The following is a 10,043-nucleotide window of genomic DNA, read 5'->3' as shown; positions in this document are numbered from 1 at the left end:
GTATGTATATATATATATATATATATATATACTTTTTGCAGGTAAGAAATATATTCTGTTTCAATTGGGATGTAGGGCACGATGAGTCAAACTGTTTATTTTCTTCGGTTTCCTTCTTTCTTGACGCAGGCAGCAGTAAAGGATACGGCCTTATCCATAGGTGTAGTTTGTGTGCTTTCTATGTGTGCGTGTTTTTTTTTCTTTTAAGTGTGTCTGCAGTAATATTTATTGGCTCCGCTTCCTTGTTACTGTGAGAGGATGTGAACGTTTTTGAGAATGCCTTTACCATGTCCATTGTTGCTGGTGTGCCGTGTCGCTTACCCTCTCTCCTCTAACCCGCACGCACATACTCATACCTCAATTTATCCGTTTGCTTTTTGTTTGGTTTTGTTTGTTTGTGTGCGAATACGCATGATACGTGAATTTGACGTCAAAGAGCCCCTAAACTGTCTATACTATTTAGCTACTCCTCTACACACAGATACACACGTCATACATACACACACGTCAAGATATCCGCAATCACACTGAGAGGGCCCTGTATTTTTTGTTGTGCGCCTCCAGTAGGGCGGTGTTGCCTTTGGGAGGTTCTGACACAACCACAATAATAATAATAATAATAATAACGAAGACAACGACGTGATCAGAAAAGGGGAAACTAGAGTTCATTGATAAGTGAGACGCATTGAGAGAGAATAGAAGCTTCTTTGTTTGTTTGTTTGTTTTTTGTGGGCCTTCACGTGAAGGTAAATGGCGGGCGGTGGCGCGTTTCCTCCTCTCTCCCTTAAGGCAGCGGGGTTGCGCTGGATTGAGGTGTTTTGCTCGATCTCCATCTTTTCGGTGTCCTTGGCCATTGCTTATTGGGTAGCTGTGAGATTCGGTTCCGTCACTGGGCTTCTCACTCTGGCGTTTCTTTGGTTTGTTGGTGCTCTCAACTTTCTGAAGCACCTCTTCCAATTAGTGTCCGTGACTGGCGGCGGGGCGGACTATCAAGAGATGTTGCGGCGAGCGGATGTGATGCAGCGGCCAAATGTACAAAAAACATCTGACTTTAACGAGAACGCTGGGCTCTCTTATGGATTGAGTTGCATGCAAGGATGGCGTAGAAGTATGGAGGATGATCATGTGGTGCTGCTTGAAGAGGATGGAGGTTTTTTTGGTGTTTTTGATGGCCACAGTGGTTCAAATGTTGCGAGGTTTTGCGCAGGGAATTTGTTTGATTTTGTCTCAAGGACCGCAGCGTTTAAGGAGGGGAACTACACAAAGGCTCTTTATGATGGGTTTCTTGCCATTGATAAGCACCTATATGCCGCATTCTCAAACGAAAGGAGCGGCTGCGCTGCAATTGTCTTATATGTGAAGGATGATGACGTGTACTGCAGCAACGCTGGGGACAGCCGGTGCGTGCTGTGCCGTGATGGGGAGCCATTGCCTCTCAGCAATGATCACAAACCATTTCTTCCAGGCGAGTTGTCAAGGATAGAAAGGGCAGGTGGATACGTATGGAATCACCGCGTGAATGGGGCGCTTGCTCTTAGCCGAGCCATTGGAGACTTTCTTTTCAAGTGCAACACGCAGGTGCCGTGGGACCAGCAGGCCGTTACGAGCGCCCCAGAGGTGCGTTTTACGCGCTTAAATCGTGAACATGACGAGTTTGTCGTTATCGCCTGTGACGGTATATGGGATGTGCTTAGCAACGATCAAGTAGTGGATTTTGTGCGCCGGCGCATCCACACACGGGTTCCGTTAGATAAGATAGCCGAAGAACTTATTGAGCGATGCCTCTCCCCGCGACCGTTTGGTGTCGGTTGCGATAACATGTCGGTTGTGATTCTTCAATTCAAGCGACCAACGCCTTCTCGCCCTGCTCCACAGACCGTGCAGAGGGCACAAGCCGGCGACGATGACACAAAAGCTGCAGCGGACGGTGCCAGAACAGGCTCAATGGATGCTCACGGGCAGGAGAATAACAATCTGCGGCATCATAGCACTGAGGACGCTGACACCACGCCAGAGGAAGGACAGTATTTCTGGTGGTGCAATGAGAGGGACGTATACTCGTAATTGAGCGTAAACGAAGGGCATTAAGTGGTATATTGCCTGTATGGAACATTCCGTTGCTCCGTGCATGGCTTTGATACTGCAACTTCATACTATTGCAGTGGGATCCTTTTGTGCGGACCTGAAGTTTCAGATGTTAAAAACAAGAAAAAAGGAAATGAAGGGATAGAGAAGGATAGAAAAGAAGTGGAAGCTAAATTTCCCTTTCGACAGCTTTTGTATACATACGAAAAATATGTGTGGGACCCCTTTTTGGTTTTGTTTTTTTATTTATTTTGAAGAGTGAACGTTTAGTGCACGCATGGTGCTTTCAGTTTGCTTACTTTGGGCGTAGTCCAGCTGCGTCAAAGAGGAGCAGATACGATGTGTCGTGGACGTGCCTCAGCGCGGTGCTCCGTGGTATAAGCAGAAACAAAAAGCAAACAAACAAAAAAAAAGCTGCATGCAAACGGCAAGTATAATAAGGCGTTGTTGGGTGTCCTCCTCGGCGACTTGCCCGTATCCACTTTTATACGCACCACCGGCGTAGCTTCCGCCGCCGCTGCCGTTGTTGCTGCTGCTCGTTGAGAGGACCAGGAATGGCGTGTGTACGTGCGTTTATGTGTGCTATCTTATATTTGCTTGTTCTTAAACTTTATTTGCCAACGTGGTAGGTGTCGGGCGGGGAACTGCCCTTTACCCTTGGGGTTTACTGCGGAGGAGGCCGATGTCACCCTCTTCCCATGCGCCACCTCTGTGTGGGTGGGTGTCTCTCTCTCTCTTCCTGTCTCGGCCGAGTGCTACTGCACTTGGAGCGGAACACGTACTCCGCCGCGGCCGACTTGGATGAAGTTAATAACTCGGACTGCGTTTGCGTTCACGGTCATGCGATGTGTCAGTGCGGGTGCCTGCGTATTGTGTCGGGGATGGCGGGGAGCGGGGGGCGGGGGGCGCACAGAGATAGCCATACAGAACAATCAACCTCCTCTCCCCTTTCTTCCTCTATCTTTTTTTTTTTTATTCTTGCTATTTTCCCTCAGCCAGACAGAAGCAATAAAATGATACATATGGTCAGTAACGTGAGAAATACGGAAAATGGAAAAACAAAAACACAAGAATGGCGAGTGAAAGGTCGACACCAAGGAGCTCCTCAGGGATATTTTAGGGAGTACCGAAGTGGACTTCCTTCTCGTTGAACGCACTAGCAGTAAGGTTGGCCCTCGTCTGAGGGTTAGAAGAAACATAGCTGGTTTTATCTACGCAAACAATGTTTAAAGCATTTGTTTTGTATGACGAAGTGCGTCTTATATATATACATGTAGATGGATTGAACTCCCTCTGGAATCGTTTTTTTTTTTTTTACATGCCCTTCTTCGGCCATCTTTAATTCGATAACTGACATAAGCATGCCCACGTATCTTTTTTCCCTTCCTCTCTCTTTCTCTCTTGCTGCATATAGCTGCGTGCCAAGGCGTTTATGTGCGCTTGATTACTCTTTTTTTTTTTGGTTTTAGTGCGGAGGGACAAAGGAAATCTGACGTCAGGCACGCACAGGCTGACACATGCGCGCTTGCGCGTATTTTTTACCAACAGCAAGAGAAGAAACAACAGCAACAACAAAATGACGGACTTTGTTGCGGGGTGGATGGGCGGCGTCTCCGTGCTTCTAGTTGGACACCCTTTTGACACCATCAAGGTTTGGCAGCAGAGCAGAAATACACTTGGCCTCACTTCCTTCACTACGGCGCCAGGAGAAAAGAGTCTCGCGGCCGTGATGGAGTTGTACCACACAAAAGGTGTGCGTGCGTTTTACAAGGGCCTGTGTGCGCCGATGTGCGCGGTGGGATTTGCCAACAGCGCCTTGTTTGGGACCTATGGCCTCATTGTGAATTTTTTTGTTTGCAATGAGGCATCTCAGTTTTACTACAACGATGAACGCCACGTCGCGGTGAAGTACGCGAATCGTCACGCAAACGAGGAAAAGGCTTCCGGTCACACGTACCAAAAACAGAATCTCTCAGCGCACTTCCGCACAGGCGGTGGACTCAGCGCCTTTGAAAACTTTGTGGCCTCCACAGGCGGTGGTGTGGCATATTCCACCATCATGAACCCCTTTGAGCTTGTCAAGATACGTTTGCAGACGGAGCACTTGTTTCCCCACCGTCAGTATCTCGGCACCTTGCACTGCGCCCGGCGGTTGTACGAACATGGAGGAATCAAGTACTTTTTCAAGGGTTATAGCGCGACACTGATACGGGATATTCCTGGGGCTGGTGTATACCTTTTTAGCTACTCCTCGCTTATTCAGTTGCTTGGGAAGGAGAGGAACTACAGCATTCCGCATATTCTTCTTGCCGGAGGCTGCGCAGGGATGGCGCAGTGGATTGTAATATTTCCTCTTGACACCATCAAGACGAGAATACAGGTGGCCAAAAAGGGTGAAATGCTGGGGTGGACGCGATGCGCAAGGCAGCTCTACAACGCTCATGGATTTACTGGACTCTACCGAGGAATGGCACCGGCCCTCGTGCGTGCCTTTGCTGCAAATGGAGCGGCGTTTGTGGGAGTGGAGGGGACACTGCAGTTTTTCCGTACTGCCGGCCTGGAGGACGTTGACATTGCTAGCTCATAAATATAGGTGGCAGAATATCAGCCTTAACGAAGGAGCGCAAGGAACCCTGTTTCGTTGTTTTTGTTTCGTCCTTTGTTTTTTTTTTGTGCGCGCTGTTTTCCACATGACGGTGGCTCTTTATGCCGCGCCGAAGCTTTTTGCTCTGTTGTGTGTGCGGGTGTGTGAGAGCCTGTGTGTTGTTGAGTTGCTGGACCTTTGCCACGGTGGTCTCTGGCGGTACGGCGGGTTTCTCTGATGCGCTCCTACTCCCTCTCCTGCAGTAGTGCGTATTAAGATAGCACAACCTGTCGCTTTTTTTTTCTCAGCATGGCCGATCCCTTCTACGAAGCGCGTAACGCCCTTACGGTCGGTAATTATCACCAGGCGCTCGCTGAGGCAGGCGGAGCAAAGACGACGCTCCGCAAGCAGGACGAGGTGACCGCTTTTAATACTGAGCGGGAGGCTCTCTTATGCCTTGCTCAGATTGGGTTGGGCCAGGGTGAGGCCGTCGTAACACAGTTGGCTACCGCCACCCACCCCACGTTACAGGCAGTGAAACATTGGGCGCAGTTTTCACTGGCCATTAAAAATCAAACGCCTGGAGCAGCCCTTACCCCCGCTGCAGCCTCGGCGCTAGAGCAATTGACACAAGCGACGGAAGAAGTCAGTCCTGCACACATTCAGGTGGCTGTGCTGGCCGCCTCTGCTCTTCTTGCCTCTGGCGATAGTGCTGGGGCAATAAAGTTGGCTAAAAAATGGATACATGAACTTCCAACACCGGAGGGGGGTGCCAATATGCGTAAGCATATGGAATTGCGCGTCGTTGTGGTCGAGGCGCTTCTCCGCATGCAACGCCCGGAGATGGCCAGAGGTGAAGTGAGCAGCATGGAACAGCTGGACGATGAATCCATCTTGACGGTGTTGTGCTCAGGTATAGTGAGTCTCCACGAGGGACCCCAGTCTGTTGATGCGTATCGGAGGGCCCTCGAACGGTTTAAGGAACTCTCCATTCGCTGCGGCCCGAGCGTCCTGGCACATAACCTAGCGGCGCTAGCACAAATGGAGCTTGGCGATTTCGAGGCGGCTGAGCGTAGTCTCCTTGACGCGTTGGCTATGCGATCTGGCGACGTCGATACGACGTCCAATTTGGCGGTTGTCTCTTCCCATCTGGGCAAGGCAGCAGATTCCACAAATCGCTACACCCAACAAGCGACTGCCATCACTGGAGCATGGAGCCACCGGTACGCCGCCATGAATGCCCGCCTAAACGAGGCTGTCCTCCAATTCTCAACAACAGCGTAGGCAAGGAACAATCACGAGGATGAACTTTTAGGGAGTGTTATTGGCGTAATAGGACTACCATACGACGATGCTGTTTTTTTTCTTTTGTTTCTATTGAGAGATTGTGTGTGCGTGTGAAGAAAATGGGGAAGAACAGAGTTTGAAACGCTTCACGTTGTTCTGCCCAGTTATTGAAGCAAATGCATACGTGGAGCGTGAATGAAATGTGCTTGCTAAGAAGTGGATATTTTACGTTCTGTTGAGATTACTGCCCGTGTGTCTATTATTATTTTTTCTTGGCATGGGAGTGAAGGAAGGTTTTGGAGTGGAGGAGGGGGAGCGTGGAAAGAGGGTCCTCTTTTTTGGAATGCAGCAAGGAGCGCGCTGGAAGGCGGCCGCAAATCTTGAGTTGCTGCTTGGATCAGATCATCCGCCCGCCCGCCTTGCGAGCGACCCTACAAACGCCTTAGTTAATGTTTCTGGAGCGGGGGTAGACGCGCGAAACACAGTAAGCTTTAAGAACACGCTTTATTGCAACCGACAGGACGCCGGCTACGCTTCTACCCGGCAGTGCCTGGCTAAATACTACCGCTTCATGCTCTCAAAGATCCCACTGTGGAAAAAAAGTGCTCGGCATGGCGAGGCAAAAACTGAACCGACAGAAGCTTTTGTGGTGAAGCACGAGGAGGAGGATGATAATGATGGAAAAGCGGAATCACCCAGATCTCATGAGAACTTTTTGCTCTCGACATACCGAGCGGTGGGCATTCTTACAAAGACAAACAACCCGGGCGATATTGGAGAGGACCTCCTCCTTCCATGGGAATTTTATCCAGTTACAGATATTAACGATGAGGATGCCTACGCCGAGTGCATTAAGGCGCTTTCGAGAGAGATCCCACAGGTGAATGGGCTTATTCATTTTGAGGCCGAAGATGAGGACGGGCTGACAGCCACTGGAACCACAACGGCGGCTTCTAATTTGGCTCTCGGCAGCCGAAGTGACGGGAGGCTTTCACTCTACACGCGTCTGGTGCCGCAGTTTACTGGCATCTACCCGGGGATGGCCATTGGAGTCATTGGTGAGCCATTTAAGCGTAGCTCGTCTGGTGCCTTGACGGGTGTTTTAGTTCGTCAATTTGTTTTGCCAGCCCGTCCTTTTTTCCCATGGAGTGTACAACAGCCACTGCCAACCCCATCAGTTTTGACACCTATTCCTACACGAGTTCATTTTTGCAGTGGACCCTTTCCTAGACGTGACATCACCTCCATTTTAACTGCTGTGACCAGAAATGCTCTTTCACGCGGGGCTAACTTACTCATCATTGGTGGGCCACTTGTCAAGGAATTTGAGGAGTTCGAGAAGGAGCTTTTGGCAACGACGCAGCGAACGTTTGATGAGCTTTTAGGCACCTACCTGGACTGCATTGAAGAGGTGGTGTCTAGCTACTATGCTGCAAACGGCAATCGAGAGGGTAGGCGCCGCCTAAAGGTGGTCTTGGTTAGCCACAGAGATGATGTGACGCAGATGCCAGCTCTCCCGACCACAATGTACGGCGTACAAGACGGAGGGGATGTTTGGGTTCGCTCCAACCCTTGCCGTATCTCCGTTAATGGCATTCATTTTAGCGTCTGTAACGAGGATGTGGTGGGGGACATGCGTGATAAAATGGTGGAGCGGTGGCCTGCCGAGGCGGGTAGTCTTCGTCGGGTCGTCGAGACGCTCATTCAGAGCCGCCTGTACGCCCCCATTTATGGCCTTCCCGCGGTGAAGCACGAACTGAAACACTTCCAAGCGCTTCGTATTGACTACGTACCGGAAGCGAGCAACGGGGAACTTTATGACGGCAACAACGACGATGATGCCGTAGGTGGGAGAAGCAGCAACCCCACATCCCCCCTGGCGTGGAACAGTCTCGTCTCCGTGCTCTCGGCAGGAAAGGAGGAGCTGGAAGAGGTGAAGCGGGAAACGAAGCGTGTCAAACGTGAAACCCGTGATTTTTCCTTACCGTTACAAGATGAGTTAAGCGGTGAAGCGGCAGTCGAGTGGATGCCTCATGTCCTGTTTTTGCCCTCAACACGACCTCGTTTTGCTGTTGTAACGCATCGTAGCGTGTGGGATGCAGAGAAGGGCATGTCGCGAGACGAGTCGGAGCTGGACAATGTTTCTGCAGCGTCAGGTGTGATGGTGGTAAACCAGGAAATTTGGAGTAAACGCTCTTCGCCAAAGTTTGAACTACGCGTTGCGGAGGTGACAATGCCTGACAGCGATGTTGTGATGCGCCGGGGTGCCTTGGAGGCGAACGGTGTTTCATGCGGTCTTATTCACTTCTTCAACAACGCGGTTAACAGCTAAACTTTTTCCGCAGGGTTTGGGAAGAGGGGAGTTGTGGTGGCCATGGAGCGGCATGTAGAAGCCTCCACTCGGGCACGCATGCATTCATCTAATTATATTGCGGGTTGCCAGGTTCGTCTCCATTGATGTATGCGTCTTGCAGCACTCTCATTTGCGTTTTTTTTTGTTGTTGTTTCCTTGCTTTTTATATCGCTCTTTTCTTTGTCTTTGTTAGCGTTTCGTTGCCACCTGCAACTACTGTTTCTTCTCTTTTTCTCTTATATATTTTCTTCTTCTTCCTGTAGGTGGCGAAGGCGTTTTTGTTGGTGGACGCTGGTAGTGGTGGTGGGTCCTCCTTGTGTGTGTGTGTGGCATGACACGGCGCGGCGCACGCCTTTACGGCCGTGCGACACCCGTTTGTGTGCAGACGACAAGGCAACAGACGGCGAGCGAAAACTTCTTCTAATTGCCGCCCAGTGCTGCTCGCACCATAGCACGTCGGCGGCAGTCGAGAGAAGTGAGATGTCGATCCTTCCTGTCGTGGACGTTTTCCTCGTCACCGTTGCAGGCTAAGCCGTGGCCCCAACCCTCCTTCCCTTTCCTGCTGTTCCTCTGTGTATCGCGTGCCACGCCTCTCCTAGTTTTTGTTCCAGGTACTACTAACCGTTCTCTCTCTTGGCTGCGGCCGCCTTTGTATTTCAAGGAAGCAAGACGGGAATAAGTGATCAGGGAAGAAACAAAACAAGAATAGCGTGGGAAAGCTACACGGTGCGACCGACGAGAGTCTGCAAAAACTCATTCAACGGGCTCGGCAGCACGTACGTACACGAACTCACGAGCAAGTAAAACAGCAACAACAACAAAGAAGAGTCTTCCGGGACAAAAAAAAAGGAGGAAAATATTGTTTCACGGAGGAGTTTGGGTGGTGGATCATGTCGGAGAACTCTGCAGCTGCAGCGGGGGCGCTAGTGGAGCTCAACATGGAAGAAGACAAAACACACTGTTCGCTGGTTCCAGATGACGTAGTGATTCGCGACTACCTGAGCTGCATCAACGACGACACTTGGGTGCGGCATGCCGAGCTGGTGAATCTCTCCGACCTGAAGGAGACACCGCACGAGGAGGTGGTGAAGGAGGAGGTTCTCCGCAACTACATCGAGGAGCGACGTAGAGACGGGGCGGTGGTGCCAAGGGACCTCATCATGGAGGGCATACTCTGGCAGGAGAGGTTTATGGACGAGTACAAGAAGGACAAGCGCTCACAAGACAAAGAGGATGCAGCCGGCTACAAACAGGCGTTGATGTCAAACTTTCGAAGGAAGCGAAGTGGTTTCGGCACCACGGCGGGTTCCACGGGGGAACGAAAAACCATTGATTACAAGAGAGGACAAGCCGCGGAGCCAGAATATCCAACGGAACCTGCCTCGAAGCAGCGCACGAGTCTTCAGCCTCTCCATGGAGGTGCATCAGCAGCAAGATATGGATCGAATAATGAAATACCCAATGAGGAACATGAGTTAAGCACTGCAGCAATGAAAATAACCGAATCGATTCAGGAAAACAGCGTAGCTGCAGTCTCGCAACCTGTTGAACAACAAGCGCCAGCAGTCCATGAACCAGATTCCGCACACCACGCTGACCAAGACGTTCCTCAATATCCTGTTGAAGAACAAGCGCCAGCAGTCCATGAACCAGATTCCGCACACCACGCTGACCAAGACGTTCCTCAATATCCTGTTGAAGAACAAGCGCCAGCAGTCCATGAACCAGATTCCG

The 10,043-nt window shown here is 50.6% G+C and overlaps 5 protein-coding genes across 5 annotated transcripts in view, besides 9 other annotated features; all 5 read left to right on the top strand.

Moving 5' to 3' along the window:
* Nucleotides 1-5: 5 nt before the first annotated feature.
* Nucleotides 6-31: a microsatellite.
* Nucleotides 32-368: 337 nt separating this feature from the next.
* Nucleotides 369-402: a sequence feature (A-rich).
* Nucleotides 403-473: 71 nt separating this feature from the next.
* Nucleotides 474-506: a microsatellite.
* A 97-nt stretch (nt 507-603) lies between these two features.
* Nucleotides 604-626: a microsatellite.
* A 77-nt stretch (nt 627-703) lies between these two features.
* Nucleotides 704-730: a microsatellite.
* A 20-nt stretch (nt 731-750) lies between these two features.
* TraAM80_04064 (putative protein phosphatase 2C) lies at nt 751-2,064 on the top strand (the record flags this gene model as incomplete). Its single annotated transcript, XM_029381008.1, has 1 exon — nt 751-2,064. The coding sequence occupies one exon, from the start codon at nt 751-753 to the stop codon at nt 2,062-2,064; it is 1,314 nt and encodes a 437-aa protein (XP_029239153.1).
* Nucleotides 2,065-2,589: 525 nt separating this feature from the next.
* Nucleotides 2,590-2,622: a microsatellite.
* A 1,039-nt stretch (nt 2,623-3,661) lies between these two features.
* On the top strand, nt 3,662-4,672 carry TraAM80_04063 (mitochondrial carrier protein; the record flags this gene model as incomplete). Its single annotated transcript, XM_029381007.1, has 1 exon — nt 3,662-4,672. The coding sequence occupies one exon, from the start codon at nt 3,662-3,664 to the stop codon at nt 4,670-4,672; it is 1,011 nt and encodes a 336-aa protein (XP_029239152.1).
* A 143-nt stretch (nt 4,673-4,815) lies between these two features.
* Nucleotides 4,816-4,852: a microsatellite.
* Nucleotides 4,853-4,978: 126 nt separating this feature from the next.
* Nucleotides 4,979-5,953, top strand: TraAM80_04062 (coatomer epsilon subunit; the record flags this gene model as incomplete). The annotated part of the gene is made up of 1 exon (XM_029381006.1): nt 4,979-5,953. One exon carries the CDS (start codon nt 4,979-4,981, stop codon nt 5,951-5,953), a length of 975 nt encoding a protein of 324 aa, XP_029239151.1.
* Nucleotides 5,954-6,233: 280 nt separating this feature from the next.
* TraAM80_04061 (DNA polymerase alpha subunit B) lies at nt 6,234-8,288 on the top strand (the record flags this gene model as incomplete). Its single annotated transcript, XM_029381005.1, has 1 exon — nt 6,234-8,288. One exon carries the CDS (start codon nt 6,234-6,236, stop codon nt 8,286-8,288), a length of 2,055 nt encoding a protein of 684 aa, XP_029239150.1.
* Nucleotides 8,289-8,438: 150 nt separating this feature from the next.
* Nucleotides 8,439-8,499: a sequence feature (A-rich).
* Nucleotides 8,500-8,529: 30 nt separating this feature from the next.
* Nucleotides 8,530-8,566: a sequence feature (GA-rich).
* Nucleotides 8,567-9,199: 633 nt separating this feature from the next.
* TraAM80_04060 (uncharacterized protein) overlaps nt 9,200-10,043 on the top strand; it is a gene marked incomplete at both ends in the record, with an annotated part of 897 nt that continues 53 nt past the window's right edge. Inside the window, one exon of the mRNA XM_029381004.1 lies at nt 9,200-10,043. This exon is cut by the window's right edge and continues 53 nt beyond it. Coding sequence (XP_029239149.1) covers nt 9,200-10,043 — 844 coding nt within the window.

This window comes from Trypanosoma rangeli (genome assembly GCF_003719475.1).
Source record: "Trypanosoma rangeli strain AM80 chromosome Unknown Tra_15.4_contig_00113, whole genome shotgun sequence".
Lineage (NCBI taxonomy): Eukaryota > Euglenozoa > Kinetoplastea > Trypanosomatida > Trypanosomatidae > Trypanosoma > Trypanosoma rangeli.
Note: the sequence above shows the minus strand (reverse complement) of the source record. Positions and strands in the feature narration are given on the sequence as shown.